We start from the raw sequence: 19032 nt of genomic DNA, 5'->3' as shown, positions 1-19032 counted from the left end.
TCCACCCCACAGATTGGGAACCACTGACTTAGGTTAACCAAATTCTGCATAAAAGTATTAGGTACAAAATGTTGATTTCTATCAACTTTTCAGGAAGAGGAACTTTACCTGAACACATACTTGTTTGCTTATTTTTTATTATTCATGCAGCTGCAGAGTCCAATTTTTTCAACTTTACTTTTATAATAGATAGATAGATAGATAGATAGATAGATAGATAGATAGATAGATAGATAGATAGATAGATAGATATGAAAGGCTCCATATAGATAGATAGATAGATAGATAGATACTTTATTAATCCCAAGTATTAATTGTTCAATATATTTTTAATTTGTTTTGATTTGTTGTTGATGGTTCTTTAATGTACATAATATAAAAATATAATCATTGTCTTGCGGTTTACTCCTCAAATATCCATCCCCACGTCTGAGTATACGAGAAAGTCGAGGGGAGACCACTCTTGATTTTTGACTATACAATTGTACAAACACAATACACGACTCTTACATAAAATGCTGAAAAGCAATGTGCCATCTTGAACTTGATGCCAAACGGTGATCAGTTCATCCTCCAGTCCCTTAGCTATTCACAGTAGCAGACATTTTAAAAGCAAGGGGGCCCAGACTTTTGCACGCCACCGTACTTAAGAACATAAGGACTAGGATGGCATTCCAGGCCAACTTGTAACTGAGAAGCTCTGTGTTGTTGCTAGGAAACCCTGAACCCGAAAAATATAAAGGCACGAGAAGAGACCCGGCTGCTCCAGCGGATTTCCACAGAAGTGAGGAGGAATATTTGGAAGTCAAACGGTCTTTTTTTTTTTTTTTTAATTCAACCGTGCCCTTGGCTGGTATTCATAAAACGTCTCTTTTTTTCTTTTTTAAAGCTTTTCTTTAACTGCTCATATGTTTAGTTGCTTTCCACATTGTTAAGGACACACACACACACACAAAAATCTTTCAAATGGCTGGCAGGACTTACATTTTTTTTTCTCACATCAAAAATAAGTAAAAATGTGTTGCATTTGGGCCTGTCGTAGCAATCTGCTGGTTCTTATCATACGACACTCGCACACTTCCCACAGCTGACAGGAATTGTGTGGGTTATGAGAAAGTGGAGACTCGACTTCCGGTTGTCTGCATTTGGTGTTTTAAGTTTGTCAACGGCAAAAGGTGCGTTATTTGTTGAGAGTCTGTCACGGGTGGTGCACCTGTTGGGTGGCGCAGTGGTTAGGATTGCTGCCACATAGTCCTCAGTCCCAGCCTTGTCATTGACTGGCAGGAGTTTGCCCATTCTTTCCTATCTCTATCTCCCATTTTTTTCATCTCTTCTTTGCTAAACTGCTCAAGCCCCGTCAGGCGTCATGGTGGTTGTGAGTGAACTGCCTTCACCAAGGCCCGCTACAAATTCCCAGTTGGATTGAGATCTGGACTCTGACTCGGCCACTCCAGGACATTGACATTGTTCTTTTGAAGCCATCCATGCCTGTGCAGCTTTGGCTTGTTAACTTTTGTGGACCACAAGAGGGCATACCGCTCCCCCAAACCCTGACACAGACAGGCTGAGACACAAGTTCAACACAGCACATGTTTTAGTCTTCAGTGGAGAAGTGTTTTCTGTTGCTCTCCCCTACACACCACATATTTTTAGGAAGTCACTGCGCACTGGAGAGATTCCGAAGGACTGGAAAATGGCAAACATCATCCCATTATATAAAAAGGGTGACAGGGCAGATCCAAGCAACTAAAGGCCAGTAAGCTTAACATGCAGCACAGGAAAATTAATGGAAGGAATTATTAAGGATAAGATTGAGCAACACATGACAAGGACAGGAGTTATTCTGAACAGTCAGCGTGTGTTCAGAAGAGGGAGGTCGTGTTTTACTAACATGTTGGAATTCTATGAGGAGGCAACAAAAGGATACGATCAAAGTGGAGCTTATGATATTATTTATCTGGACTTTCAGAAAGCATTTGATAAGGTGCCACATGAGAGGGTGGGCATCAAACTAAAAGAAGTGGGAGTTCAGGGTGATGTTTTTAGATGGGTGCAGAATTGGCTGAGACACAGGAAGCAGAGGGTGATGGTGCGAGGAACCTCATCAGAACTGGTCGATGTTAAGAGTGGTGACCAGCAGGGGTCAGTGCTAGGGCCGCTGCTATTTTTAATATATATAAATGATTTAGATTGGAATATAAGTAACAAGCTGGTTAAGTTTGCAGATGATACCAAGATAGGTGGATTAGCAGATAATTTGGAATCCGTTATATCATTACAGAAGGACTTGGATAGCATATAGGCTTGGGCAGATTTGTGGCAGATGAAATTTAATGTCAGTAAATGTAAAGTATTACACATACGAAGTAAAAATGTAAGGTTTGAATACACAATGGGCAGTCAGAAAATCGAATGTACACCTTATGAGAAGGATTTAGGAGTCGTAGTGGACTCTAAGCTATTGACTTCCCAACAGTGTTGTTCAGAAGCCATTAAGAAGGCTAACAGCATGTTAGGATATATAGCGCCTTGATGTGTGAAGTACAAGTCCCAGGAGGTTCTGCTCAGTCTTTATAACACACTGGTGAGGCCTCATCTGGAGTCCTGTGTGCAGTTTTGGTCTCCAGGCTATAAAAAGGATATAACAGCACCAGAGAAGGTCCAGAGAAGAGCGATCAGGCTGATTCAGGGCTACAGGGGCTGAATTATGAGGAAAGATTAAAAGAGCTGAGCCTTCACAGAGACATTTTTATTATGAAGGGAATTAGTCCAGTGGATCAAAACTGTTATTTTAAAATGAGTTCATGAAGAACACGGGGACACAACTTGTTAAGGGTAAATTTCACACAAGCATTAGGAAGTTTTTCTTTACACAAAGAACGATAGACACTTGGAATAAGAGACCAAGTAGTGTGGTAGACAGTAAGACCTTAGGGACTTTCAAAACTCGACTTGATGTTTTTTGGAAGAAATCATTGGATAGGACTGGCGAGCTTTGTTGGGCTGAATGGCCTGTTCTCGTCCAGAGTGTTCTAATGTTCTAATAACACACAGTCCTTTCTTCTTTCTCTCTCTCTCTTCCGCTGTCATCGTCACTCCTCCTCACAAGCTTTGTCCTCCATCTCCTGACTCTGGCTCCCTGAGTGATGGTGAGGCGGCTCCTTTTATATTGCACCCAGAAGTGCTCCAGGTGTTTCTTGACCTTCTTCTGGCTGCACTTCTGGGAATGGTGGAGGTGGTACCCCAAAGAGTTCAGCTGTAGCTGCAGCACCCCTGGAGCCCAACAGGGCTGCTCCAAACTACAACTCCCAGCATGCCCTGCAGGGATCCATGGTGCAGTAGCAACCATTGGGGGCTGCCCTCTAGTGTCTCGGGGAGGACATTGTCCCATAGAGATTCTCTCCCTTTGTCCTTTCACCCAGCCAGCGTTCCGGCCGGGTAATGGTCCTGGCCATTACACCAAAATACACCAAAATGCACTTATTAAACGTGTTAACTGCAATCAGCCTTCAAAGTTACTTTTGTTTGGCTTCAGGTAAAAACAAGAAGTTCATTCCAAAATATAAAATGATAGTCAGAAGCACAACATCTCATACAATTCTACGGCTCTAAATTCTTCAAATAACTTCCAGACCCTCACATTTCTCTGCTTATTTTTATCCCATGCCCTTATTATCTGTTGGTTGGGTTTTTACTATTATCAGTGGTCTTCCCTCCAAGAAACTGTTAACAGACGAGAACCAAAGCCAAATCAGATTTTCCACATAATAGCCGACTCCAGTGGTTTTCCTGAGTTTTTCTTTTTTTGCACAATTTTTCAAGACGCTTAAGCTCTGAAAATGACACTCACAGATCAGGCCGCTTAGCTCATAAGAATGTGCACAAACACCAAAAGATGGTAAAGCTGGCACTCCTTGAACACCCAAAGCTCAGGGCACCCCGCTGTCTGTCTGTGACTATAAGACAACTTCTAAATCAAGGTGGCTCACCTGTTCTCCCTTGCAACTCTGGGGCTTTGTTCTTCTGTTTTACATTTGACATCCTTCCACTCCCATGACATTTCTGCCTGTCTTTACTTTACTCCCGTTTGTATATTTGAACATATTAGGGGCAAATAGAAAGAAAAATTAAAGCCTTCCATTCATCCATTTTTCCATGTCCTCTTATCCAACCGAGGGTTGTTGAGGCCAAGTCGATCCCAGCCTCCTTGACAGTATAGCAGTGAATCGGGGAGCAAGAATCATCTGGAACAGAAGACATTTGACAAACAAGAGGAGCCCATTCTGTCCATCCGTTGCTCGTCTGCTTAGCTAATAGCTAAGATGTCCCAATATCTCGCTCAGAGACCTCTTAAAGGCTGACTAGGTTTCTGCTTCAACTCTAAGTCTCGGTACTTTGCTCCAGATTACTACAACTCTTTGTTTAAAGAATTGCTTTCTGGCTCCAGTCCTAATAGCCCATAATTTCCACTGATGTCCTTAAGTACGTGATTAATCGTTTAGTTGAAAGAACTCAGCTAGATTGACTTTACCAAAAAATGAGAATTTTGAAAACCTCAATTAGGCCCCCATGCAGTCTCCTCTCCTCTGCTGGTTTAAGTCTGTCAGAGTAGGACATGTCCTTAAGTCCCATGATTCTCTACTCTGAACAGCTTCAAGTGCTGCTATGTCTTTCTTGTCTTTACTTTACTCCTGTTTTTTGTATTTTAACATATTAGGAGAAAATGGAAAGAAAAATTAAAGCCTTCCATTCATCCATTTTTCCATGTCCTCTTATCCAGCCGAGGGATGTTAAGGCCAAGTCGATCCCAGCCTCCTTGACAGTACAGCAGTGAGTCAGGGAGCCAGAAGACATTTGACAAACAAGAGGAGTCCATTCTGTCCATCCGTTGCTCGTCTGTTTAGCTAATAGCTAAGATGTCCCAATATCTCGCTCAGAGACCTCTTAAAGGCTGACTAGGTTTCTGCTTCAACTCTAAGTCTCAGTACTTTGCTCCAGATTACTACAACTCTTTGTGTAAAGCAGTGCTTTCTAGCTCCAGTCCTAATAGCCCGTAATTTCCACTGATGTCCTTAAGTACGTGATTCATCGTTTAGTTGAAAGAACTCTGCAGGATTAACTTTAGCAACGACTGAAAATTTTGAAAACCTCAATTAGGCCCCCATGCAGTCTCCTCTCCTCTGCTGGTTTAAGTCTGTCAGTGTAGGACATGTCCTTAAGTCCCATGATGCTCTACTCTGAACAGCTTCAAGTGCTGTTATGTCTTTCTTGTAGTGTGATGTCCAGAACTGCACACAGGACTCCAGATGCAGACTTACTAGCGCATTATATATTCTAAATATATAAAGTCCCTCGATTTATATTTAACAGTTTTTATAATACGACCTAACATTTAACTTGCTTCTGCACATTGCCTAGATGATGAAAATTGAAGTGTCAGCATAAAATGCCCCCAATCCTTGGCAGCGGTTGCTTCCTCTAAGACAGCGTCTCCCATCTTGTATTTATAATTGACGTTCCTTTTGTCCGCCTGTAGCACTTTGTACTTTCCTACATTAAATTGCATTTTCCAAATGTCTGCCCAGTTCTGAACAAGTCTACGTCTTCCTGAATCATTTTGGCCGTCTCCTCAGTGTCTGCCATTCTATGGAAAATAAACATTCTTGAAAACAGACTGGGTATAAAGATTGTTATTGGTATAAGCATTGGCCATGCTAGGCTGATATGTTAAAATGTCAGCTACCTGGTTAGATAAACTCCTACAGTTTTAAACATCAACTATGAATTTCACAAGTTTTCTAACAATACCCAAAGTAACAAAGCCAGGGCAGACCCCTGGGGGACTCCACTGATGACCACATTCTCTGCTTTTCCGTACTCTAGTGTCTCCTGTTGGTTAACTAACTTTAGGGTGCACATGCCCACATGAACACTGGCACTGGGCCGATTCAGAGTGGCCAATTAATACACTATATGGACATCAGGACCACCTCTTAATGACTGAATTCAGTTGAACCCATTGTCACAAGTATATATAGTCAAGCACCTAGCCATGCAGTTTCCATTCACAAACATTTGCGAAACAAAATGGGTCGTTCTGAAGGGTTCAGCGACTTCAAGTGTGGTACTGTGATAGGATGCCACCTTTACAATAAGAAGCTTTGTGAAATTTCATCCCTGCTGGATATTTCATGGTCAGCTGTAAGTGGTATTATTGGAAAGTGGAAGCGTTTGGGATCAACAGCAACTCAACCATGAAGCAGAAGACCACGTAAAGTCACAGAACGGGGTCAACAACTACTAAGGTGCATGGTGTGTAAAAGTCATCCATAGCTGATGAGTTCCAAACGTCCATTATGCATCAGGAGCTCCATTAAATGGGTTTCAATGGCCGAGCAGTTGCATGCAAGACTCACATCACCAAGTCCAATGACAAGTGTCGGATGGAGTGGTGGAAACGACTTCTATGGAGTGAATCACGCTTCTCTGTTTGCTTTCCATGTTTCACATGGGCGAGTCTGGGTTTACCTGCCTGACTGTACTGTGCCAGCTATGAAGTTTGGTGGAGGGACTGATTTTCAGGGTTTGGGCTAGGCCCCTTACTTCCAGTGAAGGGCAATCTTAATGCTTCAGCATACCAAGACATTTTGGACAATACTATGTTCCCAACTTTGTGGAAACAGTTTGTTGAAGGCCCTTTTCTATTCCAGCAAGACTGTGCCCCAGTGCACAAAGCAAGGTCCATGAAGACTTGGTGGGACGAGTTTGGTGTGGAAGAACTTGACTGGCCCACACAGAGCCCTGACCTCAACCTCATCAAACACCTTTTGGATGAACTGGAATGGAGATTGCAAGCCAGGCCTTCTTGTCCAACATCAGTGCCTGATCTCAAATGGCACGTGTTGGAGGAGTAGGAGTAAAGTCAGAGTACTGCAAGAAAAACCCACCTTGATGAACATGCAAAGTCCACACATCCAGGACTCCAGGACTATAACATAGCAAGGCTAATCACTGAACCATCTTTGGAAAATAAACATTCTGGAAAACAGACTGAGTATAAAGACTGTTACTGGTACGACCATTGGTCACGCTAGGCTGATATGTTAAAATGTGAGCTACCCGTTTTAGATAAACTCTTCAAACATTATGAGTTTGACTAAATGCTTCAATTATAAATTGGACCAGCATGAATTAATGTGGCTGTGTATGTGGATGCCCCCTGCAAATGAACTGGCACCTTATCCAGGGTGGGTTCCAGGCTTGTGTCAAATGCTGCCAAGACCGACACCAGCGTCCTGCTGAAATGGATAAGTGGATTAGAAAAAGGATGGCTGACTTTGTTCAGGAGCACGACACTGAAGTAAAGTGAACCACACACCAGATTAATGGCCTTTTTATAAAACCACTGTTTCCATTTATTTTTGCTTGTTAAATCTCATTATACAGTACGTCTTTTGTTACTTGTTCTTATATCTTCTGTGTCTGTGGCTTCTGAGGTCAGAGCTTATGCCAGAATAAGAACGCCACAAAATTAGTTTCAATTTTATTTTATTTTTTCCTTCAGTGTTTATGAGTCAAGGCCCAGCTTTAAGAGAACTCTCTAGCGCCATCCAGTGTGTAGAGGGTTTTCTGCCACAACATTGCGGAAAGGTTAAGAATTCAGTGTAAAATCTGAAGAAAAAGTCAGTCAGTCAGTTTCCAACCCGCTATATCCTAACACAGGGTCACGGGGGTCTGCTTGAGCCAATCCCAGCCAACACAGGGCACAAGGCAGGAATAAATCCTGGGCAGGGCGCCAGCCCACAAACACCCACACACCAAGCACACACTAGGGACAATTTAGGATCGCCAATGCACCTAACCTACATGTCTTTCGACTGTTGGAGGAAACCCACGCAGACACTGAGAGAACATGCAAACTCCACGCAGGGAGGACCCGGGAAGCGAACCTGGGTCTCCTTACTGTGCCACCGTGCTGCCCTAAGAAAAGGTTCTATCTACTTATATTTATGGGTTGTGTTGCATTGTGTAGACTGGCTGGTGTTATAATTATTTACTGCCAGTATCCAGCCGAGGCAACACCGATGCAACTATGGCTTTCAAAAGCCTTTCTGTACCAAATAAATAATAAGTGAGGACTTTACTTATTTAATAAGTGTAGAGCTAAGACAGTTTGTGGCAATAAAATAAATTAGCAATGGTCAAACAAACACGTCAGGTTTTCTAACACTCTGCGTGATTTCATTTTTCTTTAAATTGTTTCATTGCTAGCACCAAGGAAGCTAATGAAGTTCACACTCCGGTAAAATTCCATCAGAACTTCTGAGCACTCAGAAAAACAATGGATCTCACTGGCATGACTCAGCTTCAATGTGGTCTAACAGTATCCATCCATCTTTTGCATACCCAGTATAGGATTGTGGGGGGCCATGACAGGACACACTCAAATACACCCACCCACAACAAAAATGCACTTCCACTCCTATGCTTCATACTTTTTAATTTCACAAAATTCTATTAAGACCAAGTTATTTTTTTCTGAATAGGAAAAAAACTTCATATATTTTTTTTTAATTATTGCAAGGGGATAAATCTGTACATTTTTAGATCAATGAGAATGTTGCCGGCAGCTGCCAGAGAACATTAAAAATGGACTAATGTGCTAAGATGTCGCCAGAAAGTAGGATACAGAAGGGGAAAGTGGCTAATCCCTGTAATTGGCACTGTTTAATATCAACGTGCTCATCCACCAAAATAAGTGCTTACTAACTATCAATTAGGAATTAATCACAGGCCTGCACGCTGCATTTACTTTTCATTCATCCTCCCAAGGATATGATTTGTTTCTTAAATGGCAGTGGATCTATCGAAACATTGACTCTTTTCTTTTTTGTTTCCCCTTCCCCCTAGAGTTGCTTCACTAAAATGCACGTGGCTTCTGCAGCTGCAGTCCTGGCTCACCCAAGATGCCATGTCACTCCGTGTACAAGTGTAACAATTTTATTTTTTTTTTTTTTTACATATAAAAAAAACACCCTTTTCCGATTCTGCTAAAATCCATGGCTTCTGTTCATACTCTGGTGGATACCAAAGCCCAAGGCAGGCACATTAAATTGCATCATGATGCTTGAAGTTTAATTTTGCAAAACCTAATTTTTATTGGTTAATGACAAATGTGACTTTTCTTAAAACAGTACTGGCCTGTCCAGGACTTTGTTCCTGCCTTGTGCTTTCAGTGCTGCCAGGATAGGCCCCAGAGCCACACAACCCTGATTGAGAAAAGAAGGAAGACTTTACATACACAATCAGCATAGTAGATGACTGCCATCGACGCATAATTTCATCCATCCATTTTCTGAATCTGCTTAGTCCAATCATAAGGTTGTGAGGAGCTGCCAAAGTTGAGTCCAAGCAAGCAACATCATTGGATCCAAGACAGGAGCAAGCTCACTAAAATATAACATTATAAATCAAAAATATATAATATAAATAAATACATATATTGTCACACACGTGCGCATTGGGGGACAGTTTACAGGCTCAAATAGTGTTATTTGTCAGCCAGACCAGGGGTTGGCGCTCTCACCTGATCCTCTCTCCTCTTGTTCCTCTGCCGTTCAGCGTCATCATTGACTCCATTTCCGGTAACCAGAATCCGCCTCCTTGCCACATCAGTTCCTGTACTCTACCTCTTCCTCCTATCCACCATATTTATAGAGCAGACTCAACCTTTTAGCCAGCTCAGTTGTGAACTCTGCTTCTGTAAAGATGTGTTTCTTTTCTTTTGCTGATTTTTCAGTATACTGGGTGGCCATTGCCAAACCTTTTTCTGACTGCTGCCTAACTTTGTACCACTTGATCATATATAAGCAAGAATATAAATGTATGCAACAACAATATTTATTTCTATAGCACATTTTCATGCAAATAATGCAGCTCAAAGTGCTTTGCATGATGAAGAAAGAGAAAAAAAAAAGTCAAAATAAATAAGAATTAAAATTAGGGAACACTAATTAACATAGAATGTAAGAAAAGTAAGGTCAGGGAGGACAGAAAAAAATAAAAACTCCAGACGGCTGGAGAAAAAAATAAAATCTGCAGGGGTTCCAAGGCCAGGAGACCACCCAGCCCCCTCTAGGCATTCTACCTGACATAAACGACCTCAATCAGTCCTCATTGTATTCAGGGTTCTCATGGAAGGACTTCATGATGACGGTCATGTGGACTTCTGACCTTCAAACCATCAATGTAGGGACAGCACGGTGCTTTGATTAGGTGGTTGCACAGATCATCACTGCAGAAAACCGGAACAAGAACAAAAAAGTAAGTAGGAGTTAGTACGGATTTTAGAGCTACCATGAATAATAATGATAATTAATTGAATATACAGAGCATCAGGATTAAACTAAGATGAAGCTATGAGAAAGCCATGTTAAAGTAATGTGTTTTCAGCAGTGTTTTAAAGTGCTCCACCGTATTAGCCTGGCGAAGAACAACATGGCTGGAAAAGTGCATGAATTACATTTTATAGTTACATACAATAGTTATATATTGTATGAGACAAAAACAGAAGCAAGAGAAAGTTTGGAGATCCACCCTGGATACTTGAGAAAATAATAAGCATAAGGGAACAATGCAAAAATCAGAGCAGTCTTCAGTCTTCATAGACCGAGTCTAACACTAGACTGAAACCAATAGAGGTGGTATGACGATTTTATAGGAGAGAGGCAGGAAGAGGCGTGTCGGTTGGGCTGGAAGTGACATCAGGCATGGGGATGGAAGTAGAGCCTGCAGAAGAACTGGAAGTGGGGTTAGGTTGGTTTTCCTTCTGAGGATCTGTAGAGAAAGGAGAAAAAGTGTCAACCCTTAAGCTGGAGTAACAACACATTTAACTGCCTCCAAAGCACATGTGTGTGACAATATTATATATATATATATATATATATATATATATATATATAGTGACAGTAGATGGCACTATACCAGCACTTAACTCGGTACAGACAGACACAACAGGCACACTTAACACAAGTTTGCACTTTTTATTTTCAGTTCTCTCTTTTACAGTCTTTTCCACTTCACACAATGTGTACAAATCACCACAAATATGACTCACAGTTGTTTCTTTCCTTCTCTGCCACCCTCACTCCTCCACTCTCAAGCTCTATCCTCTGGCTCCCAAATCCGGCTCCACGAATGGCGTGAGGCAGCCCCTTTTATAGTGCACCCGGATGTGGTCCAGCTGCTTCCTTACGACTTTCCTGCAGCACTTCCTGGTGTGGTGGAAGCACTCCGGGTGTAGCCTACCTGTTTCCTGGTCCGGCAGCACTTACTGGTGTGGCGGAAGTGCTGCATACCATGGCTTCTTAATCAACCAGGCACCCCCTGGTGGTGGCCACGTGTCCCCACAAGGTTGCGCTTCCAAGCTCTTTAATTGTGGCCCCAACTCTCACCCAGGCGGCTGCCCTCTTGTGTTCCAGGGGAGGTACTGCTTCTCTCCCAGTCCTTGCATCCTCCAGGTGCCCTAACTGGGCATGAACCACAGCCTTCTGCTACAATATATACACACACATATATATATTACATTCTAAGTTCTGGATTGCAGTCTGAAATTTGGATGGTTGCCTACCAGGTCACACTTGCGGTTGGGAGTCCCAATAATAGTGAAACATGTGTTGTGTCATATATATATTTATTTATTAGTGGGTGGTACCTCAGAACACAAACTTGACCTTTTCCAGAAGGCTGGTCAAGTTTTGATATGGAAGAGTTTCTAATCAAATTTCACCATACAAAATAAAGTAAATAGGTTTAATATGTTCCAGACACCCAAATGATTGCTTATTGTTTTCCACAAATTTTGAACTTTGCTTTTTCGCAAATGATTGCCTTGGAAATACTGTATGCCGCTAATTGTTTCTAGTGAATCCACACTAACAGTAATTTTTCTACTTTTTCATCATCAAGTCCTTCCGTGAGAACCCTAAATCCAAAGAGGACTGTTTCATTTATGTTAGGTAGAATGCCCAGAGGGGACTGGGCAGTCTAATGGTCTGGAATCCCTACAGATTTTATTTTTTTCTCCAGCCGTCTGGAGTTTTTTTTTGTTTTGTTTTTTCTGTCCACCCTGGCCATCGGACCTTTCTCTTATTCTATGTTAATTAATGTTGACTTATTTTATTTTTCTTACTGCGTCTTTTATTTTTCTTTTCCTCATTTATGTAAAGCACTTTGAGCTACTTTTTGTATGAAAATGTGCTATATAAAATAAATGTTGTTGTTGTTGTTACTTCTTCAGTAATCATTGTTTTGATACCTTTTGCAACTTTAACACCTTTAATTGCGTCTTTATTTTTCTAAACTTTGCTTATTGTCGATATTCCTATCCCAAAATCTTTCGCAAAAATCAACACATGTGAGCCACTTTCATATTTCGTTATTAGTTCCTTTTTTAGCTCAAACGTAACATGTACGAGCTTCCTCTTCGCTTTGCTACTCTGACTGATAAGTTTCTTTTAGGCCATGGTAATTACTCTAATTTGGAAAACCCCCCCAAAAAAAAGCAAACAAATAACACATTCACAGATAACACAGTTTCAGCACATCTTTACATCAGATCTACAGCAAAAGTGAGGCTGAGTCGTAGGCATATCCCACGTACGGCGACCTGCTTGACTTTGTCCTGGCTCCTCATGGCCGCATCTTGATCCGTAAACGTTTCAGCAGGATGTTCATATTCTGAGTTTTTGTTTGAGGTTGGGAACAAAAAAAAAAAAAAAAATCGAATGATCTAATTTTGTTCTAAATTGTTCAAGTCTGGAGATGTTCGTGTTTAGAGGTTCTACTGTATATGTATATATATATATATCCTGCATTCTGTATCCTACAAACAGCAACCCACTCCCAAACACATATGAGAACTTCTACATAAGAGAGCTGCTGCTGTAAATCACAGACTTATAGGTGGGAGTCAGACGTGGTCAGATCTGCTCATTTGCACTGCAGGTTTACATTTTAAGGCATTGACATCTGAGTAGAGCGAGTCCAGCTTATTGAGGCTCAGAAGATGTTGTCGCTCTTTTTTCTTCTTATTATGGCAGCATTGGGCATGAGGCAGAAACCAAGAATGTGGCGCCACACCATCACATTCAATAAAATGTCACCTATTAGCCTAAAAGGCATATATATCTTTTGGATACAGAAGAAAAAAAAACACACACACACACTACACTAGGCCACTATTTGAATCCAGGAGTGTGGAACTGCCAGGCAGTATTTCTAACCACTGTGCTACTTTAATAAAAAAAAGCTCTTATTTTAAGTGGGTGTTTTCATAAAGATAACATAAAAAGACAAACAACTGTTCTTGCATGATGTGTCAAGGATGCATCTGTCTTTTCAAGGACATGACAGATATGGCGTAATGCCCTGAATATAGAGTCACTTTACTTTCCTGTGCTGTGCCTTATCATTCTCCTTGAAATTCTCTGCTCATTTTTGTTATGTTTTTCTTTTTTTTTTTTTAATCATTCAGGGCCTGAGATCTTCAATTCCAAAAGTCTGGCCATTCAGGCACAGAAGAAGATTGTGAGCAAAATGGCGACCAAGGTAATGGCCAACATGCTGATTGATGACACCAGCAGCGAGATTCTGGACGAGCTGTACAAAGTGAGTCAGAAGTACACCAAAAACAAAAAGGAGGCCCACAAAATCATGAAAAATGTCATCAAAATCGCTCTCAAAATTGGCATCCTCTATAGAAACAATCAGTTCAATCAAGACGAGCTGGAAACGGTGGAGAAGTTTAAGAAGAAGATGAACCAGACGGCGATGACGGTAGTCAGCTTTTACGAGGTCGACTATACCTTTGACAGACACATCCTTTCGGGACTCCTCAACGAGTGCAAAGACCTGCTGCACGAACTTGTGGAGCACCATTTGACAGCCAAATCCCACGGGCGCATCAATCACGTCTTTAATCATTTTGCAGATGCTCAGTTCCTCTCAGTGCTTTATAGCCCATCCGGAGAATACAGACTCTTCCTAAAAAAAATCTGCGATGGGATTAACAAATTACTTGATGAAGGTGTGCTCTAGTTGCAGGAAATATGTCGTCTGATGAACTCTTATTTTATTACTTGTATTATTTGCAATGAATAATACACACACAGAGACGCAAAAGTGGTCTTCATTAAATTTTCATATGTGATCAGCTTTCCTTTTATTTTAAATCAAGCATTTCCAATTCACAACCCTGGAGGTTCATATATAAAAATGTTTAAAAAAAAATTTTAATTCTAAGAAATTACAAAAAAATGTTAATTCAGTTTTACTATAAAAATGGTGGAGGTCAACTACTGTATAAGCATGTTATGGTCTGGAGGAGTGCGGATTTACAAATAAATTTACAACACAAATATTAAATTGTATTATACATAATTATTTTGTGGCAAATATATTGAGACGAGGCAGATTTGCAGTAATTATTTGACAGACTTAAGCACTGTATTACGCTATGAGGCAATTTACACAGATGGAGGGACAACTTATGCCATGCAACTTATTTTAGCAAGGGTTTGAAAAACTGTGAGTGCAACAGGTTTGAGCACCTCAAAACTATTTTAATTATCCACTAAATTTAACAATATGCATGAAATAGATAGTGGCCCATTAAAATATGAATAAGGTACTGTGCTTTGGCCAAATTTGAGACAGCAGGGAACCCTGCAATAAACTGGGCTGCAGAGAAAGCAGGCTCCACTAGGTGGAGCTCTGTCCTAGTTACATTCAGTAAAAGACAAACTAGTCCTTGGACACAAAGTTTTTTCCAATTAGAACTGAAGTGGCCTTAGATAAACTGACCCTCAGATAATGAGGACTTTGGGCTTTTATTCCAGTGTACAGTGAGATAGATACGAGTTCAACTGGGTGGAGATGGGAAGGACAGACACATTAATTGGTGTGTTTTGTTTTTTGCTTTGAAGTGTGCAGCTGTTGCAACCACACCACCGGACTGACAGGAGTTTAACTCTTTAGTCGGGGCTTAGTGGGACAGCAGATTCTTTGGTCTGTTTTTTCTTTTGAGTTCCCCTTATCTTTATTATTTGTTAATTTACATTTTTTTTAATCTTTTTTGGAGTCTTTTCTGGGCTCAGGGGGATCTCCCAAGTTTCCCCCTAAAAGCCTCAATATTTAATATGTCATTACAATATAAGTTGTCGAGCAAAAATCACAGTTTTAATGAAATTTCTCTGCCATATGCTACTGTGAATGCTGAATGTTATAAGATGAAAGTCAACTCTGACTATAAAGTTTTTTTTTTGTGTGTTTTTGAGAAACTGTTTCGTGTTTAAAATAATTCATGGAACAAGTGAATGCTACACCTTTTAAGAAAAGATAAAAATTGTGAAAGGTACAACAAGCTGTCCAAGACAATTTATTTTTTATTGCTAAAAACATAAATGTTTTTAGAAGTAATTGAAATATACTTCTCTTTTTTTTTTTTGCAAATTCTGGCTACAATATTTCTTCATACAAAAGTCTGAGGTTTATTGGATTTTGTTCTGTCACAAAAACTGTAAGCTACTCCAGGTCTACTTGAATAATTTTTGTCGCCTTTCTTTTATGTATTATGAATTGCAAAAATAAATGTAATTAATTCAAAGAAATATAAAAAAATGGGAGACAGTGTGGAAAAATGTTTCTCCAAAGCATTATAGTATTTAACCTAACATTGCAAATTTTGATTTTTAAAATTGGAGATGTCATATATAAATAAGTAACTCGCTCCATTGGAGCCTTAAGTAAGGACCTTCACCTGTAATTGCTTCATTGTTGGTATGACGGTAACATGTTTGTCAGCCCTGCAGTGGGGGTCCTCCAACCTACAGGGAAAACTTGGGGTTTGGTGGCAGGATTGGCACTCCAGACTTCCATGTTCCAGGATCATACAGAATATTGTAAGAATGCTAAATACTGCATAACAGCTAATAAGAAAAAATGATTTTGATTTAAATCATTTAAATGTGATCAGGGTCTGGTTTATTGATTTAAGCAATCCTTTTATTTTAAAGAAGCGTCTGGATTTATATTAATCTGCATTCATCCCTGCAAACAGGTCCTCCAATTTACAGGGAAATCTTGGGGATTGCTGGCAGGACTGGCACTCCAGCCACCATCAAAAGCCTCACACTTTTCCCGTGGGGCGATCAGGTGTCACCCGCTGCACTTGGGTCCCAATCCAGGTGGTTCATTGAGTGGTGGCTGCAGCAACATGCTATCAGCACCTGGTCCCAACCTCATATATAAAATAAATAGGATCCAGCTTGGCCATCTATTTTTTTGTTTTTTGGTTATTTTGTTTTAACATAAAATTAGCCACAAGCTGCCTGAATTCAACTTAAAGGTTTGTCCATAATGGACATTAAATATGGTCTTTCGGTTAATCAAACACCATCAGACATATTAAAGCCTTGGAACTGAGACATTCCAATTACAAATATGACTCCTATAATAATGTTATATATATATATATATTATATAATGTATGGCTGCTATTGTTACAAGTCAGCAGATCAGCTAATCAGAAATTAAATGAAAAAGTAAATCCCTGTGTTGTGATTTGTGACATTTTTGGGAAGGTATTATTTTATTCCTCCCTCGTCTTAAAGGAATTCTCTATCCCAAAATTATATTTTTTAAATAGTATGTTAAGTAATGCATGTAGTTTGTTGTGGTGGCTGAGAAAAAAAAAGTTTCATTTTTTTGTGGACAAAGGACATCAGAAAGGGATTCTATGGTGGCTAACACTAGACATTGTCAAGCGATGTGAAAAATGTCCATCCATCCATTTTCTAACCCGCTGAATCTGAATACAGGGTCACGGGGGTCTGCCGGAGCCAATCCCAGCCAACACAGGGCACAAGGCAGGAACCAATCCTGGGCAGGGTGCCAACCCACCACAGGACACACACAAACACACCCACACACCAAGGCCAATTTAGAGTCGCCAATCCACCTAACCTGCATGTCTTTGGATTGCGGGAGGAAACCGGAGCACCCAGAGGAAACCCACGCAGACACGGGGAGAACATGCAAACTCCACGCAGGGAGGACCCGGGAAGCAAACCCGGGTCTCCTAACTGCGAGGCAGCAGCGCTACCACTGCGCCACCGTGCCGCCCTAAAATGTCCATAGAAAAAAGAAAAAAGAAATAATCTAACATTACTCGTGGTGCTTAATCCACAATTGTTATCCGGTTGGTATGTTTGTGATTTTTTGCTAAAATATTGTTCAATATTTACTTCCAAATCAAAACAAAGTAAATCATAAATAGTAAACTCAAAACCTTATGGGAGACACTTTTTTAATTGAGGACCCATTTCTCATCCTCATACAATGGTCAAGAGTCCTGTCTTCAGTTCAAACGCACTGTATTGTGGGACTGTGCCTTCTGTGCTTATCTGTTATTTTGAATTTCTGCTAACTAAATATTAGTACTGTTTTAGGAAAACATTTGAATGGAAAACGGATATGTGGATTATGGGACACAATAACCATCCATCCATTATCCAACCCGCTATATCCTAACTACAGGGTCACAGGGGCCAATCCCAGCCAACGCAGGGAACAAACCCCGGGCAGGGTGCCAGCCCAACACAGGGCGCGCGCACACACACACACCAAGCACACACTAGGAACAATTTAGGATCGCCAATGCATCTAACCTGCATGTCTTTGGACTGTGGGAGGACTCTGGAGTACTCGGAGGAAACCCACGTTTACACGGGGAGAACATGCAAACTCCACGCAGGGAGGACCTGGGAAGCAAACCCGGGTCCCCTAACTGCGAGGCAGCAGCGCTATCCACTGCGCCCATGACATAATATACTTGAGAATTTTTTTTTTTTCCCATGGATGTCTTCACATTGTTTGCTGTTGTCCAGAGTTGGCCACCATTGGGTCCCGTTGTACAAGAAATCTTATGATGTCCTTTCTCCATGAAAACACAAGATTAAAAGGTTTTCTCGGCCACAACTCCAAACCACATTGTTTAAGCAATATAATTAACTCTATAGGTTACCTTTGTCTAAATAATTAGGTAAGGTTCACAGGGCACACAAAGAGTTATTAAATATTAGCTAAACACTAGTTTACTTTGATTGGTTAAATGTATGTTTTTTAAAAAATCGTAAATCGTAAATGAAAATTTCAAATTATAACCCACTTTAACCATACAACTGCCAGATATAGTTAATATCCTGACACAATTTGTTGGAATACTTGTATTACCAACTAGAATGTAATATGGAAAAAAAAATCTATTTTTGGGTGGAGTATTCCTTTAAAGACCCGTGTATCAGCTTATAAAGTGTCAGTGTGTGGGTAATTGTGTTCTGCGGCCGCCTGTGCCCCACTTAGTGATAAACACTCCACCTAAAAACTGTATTTTGAGTATGTTATTAACTTAATGTAGTTTGTAGTGATGGCAGAGAAAAAAAAATAATCTCATGTTTTCATGCAGGACAGAGATAACACCGTAAAGTGCTGTATAAAGTACCGTATATATTTGTGTAGAGGTCTGGTCTTGAAAACCGAAAAATCGACCATTAAATCAGACCCCAACTTATACATCAGTTTTTTGTTTTTTTTTTTTTACATCTTCTTGCTCCCTCCAATCTCGCACCAGATGCATCGAATTTTGTTGCAGCAGCGCAATTGCAAAATTTCTTTCACCACTTCAACTACTTAATTTAAAACCAGCTTCATATTTTCTTCTGATCGAACTCTCCATCACAGATATGGGAGGCTCTTACGATAAAGGTGTATGAGGGTGCGAGATACAAAAAACACAGAACACTGCAAACATCGCTTTGGAAAAATGGGTATTACCGTGTGGTTATGTAGGAACAATACATAGAAAAAAAGGCTGTATGCTCCATGGTTACTCTCTCAGGTGGGCGTTAGCATATCATAATCACTATGGACGAATAGCACGAGTTTTCTGCATTCGACTTATTTGACCGACATTAT

At 40.5% G+C, this 19032-nt stretch overlaps 1 protein-coding gene across 1 annotated transcript in view; it reads left to right on the top strand.

Annotated features, from left to right (window-relative positions):
- Nucleotides 1-15678, top strand: part of tnfaip8l3 (tumor necrosis factor, alpha-induced protein 8-like 3) — a 117374-nt gene extending 101696 nt beyond the window's left edge. The window contains exon 2 of the mRNA XM_039770323.1: nt 13535-15678. Within this exon, the coding sequence (XP_039626257.1) occupies nt 13535-14097 (563 nt within the window). The 3' untranslated portion in view covers nt 14098-15678. The remainder of the gene's footprint in view (nt 1-13534) is intronic.
- Nucleotides 15679-19032: the final 3354 nt, after the last annotated feature.

The sequence above is a fragment of the Polypterus senegalus genome, chromosome 12, assembly GCF_016835505.1.
Source record: "Polypterus senegalus isolate Bchr_013 chromosome 12, ASM1683550v1, whole genome shotgun sequence".
NCBI lineage: Eukaryota > Metazoa > Chordata > Cladistia > Polypteriformes > Polypteridae > Polypterus > Polypterus senegalus.
The sequence above is the reverse complement of the archived record's forward strand: the minus strand, read 5'-3'. Positions and strand labels throughout refer to the sequence as shown.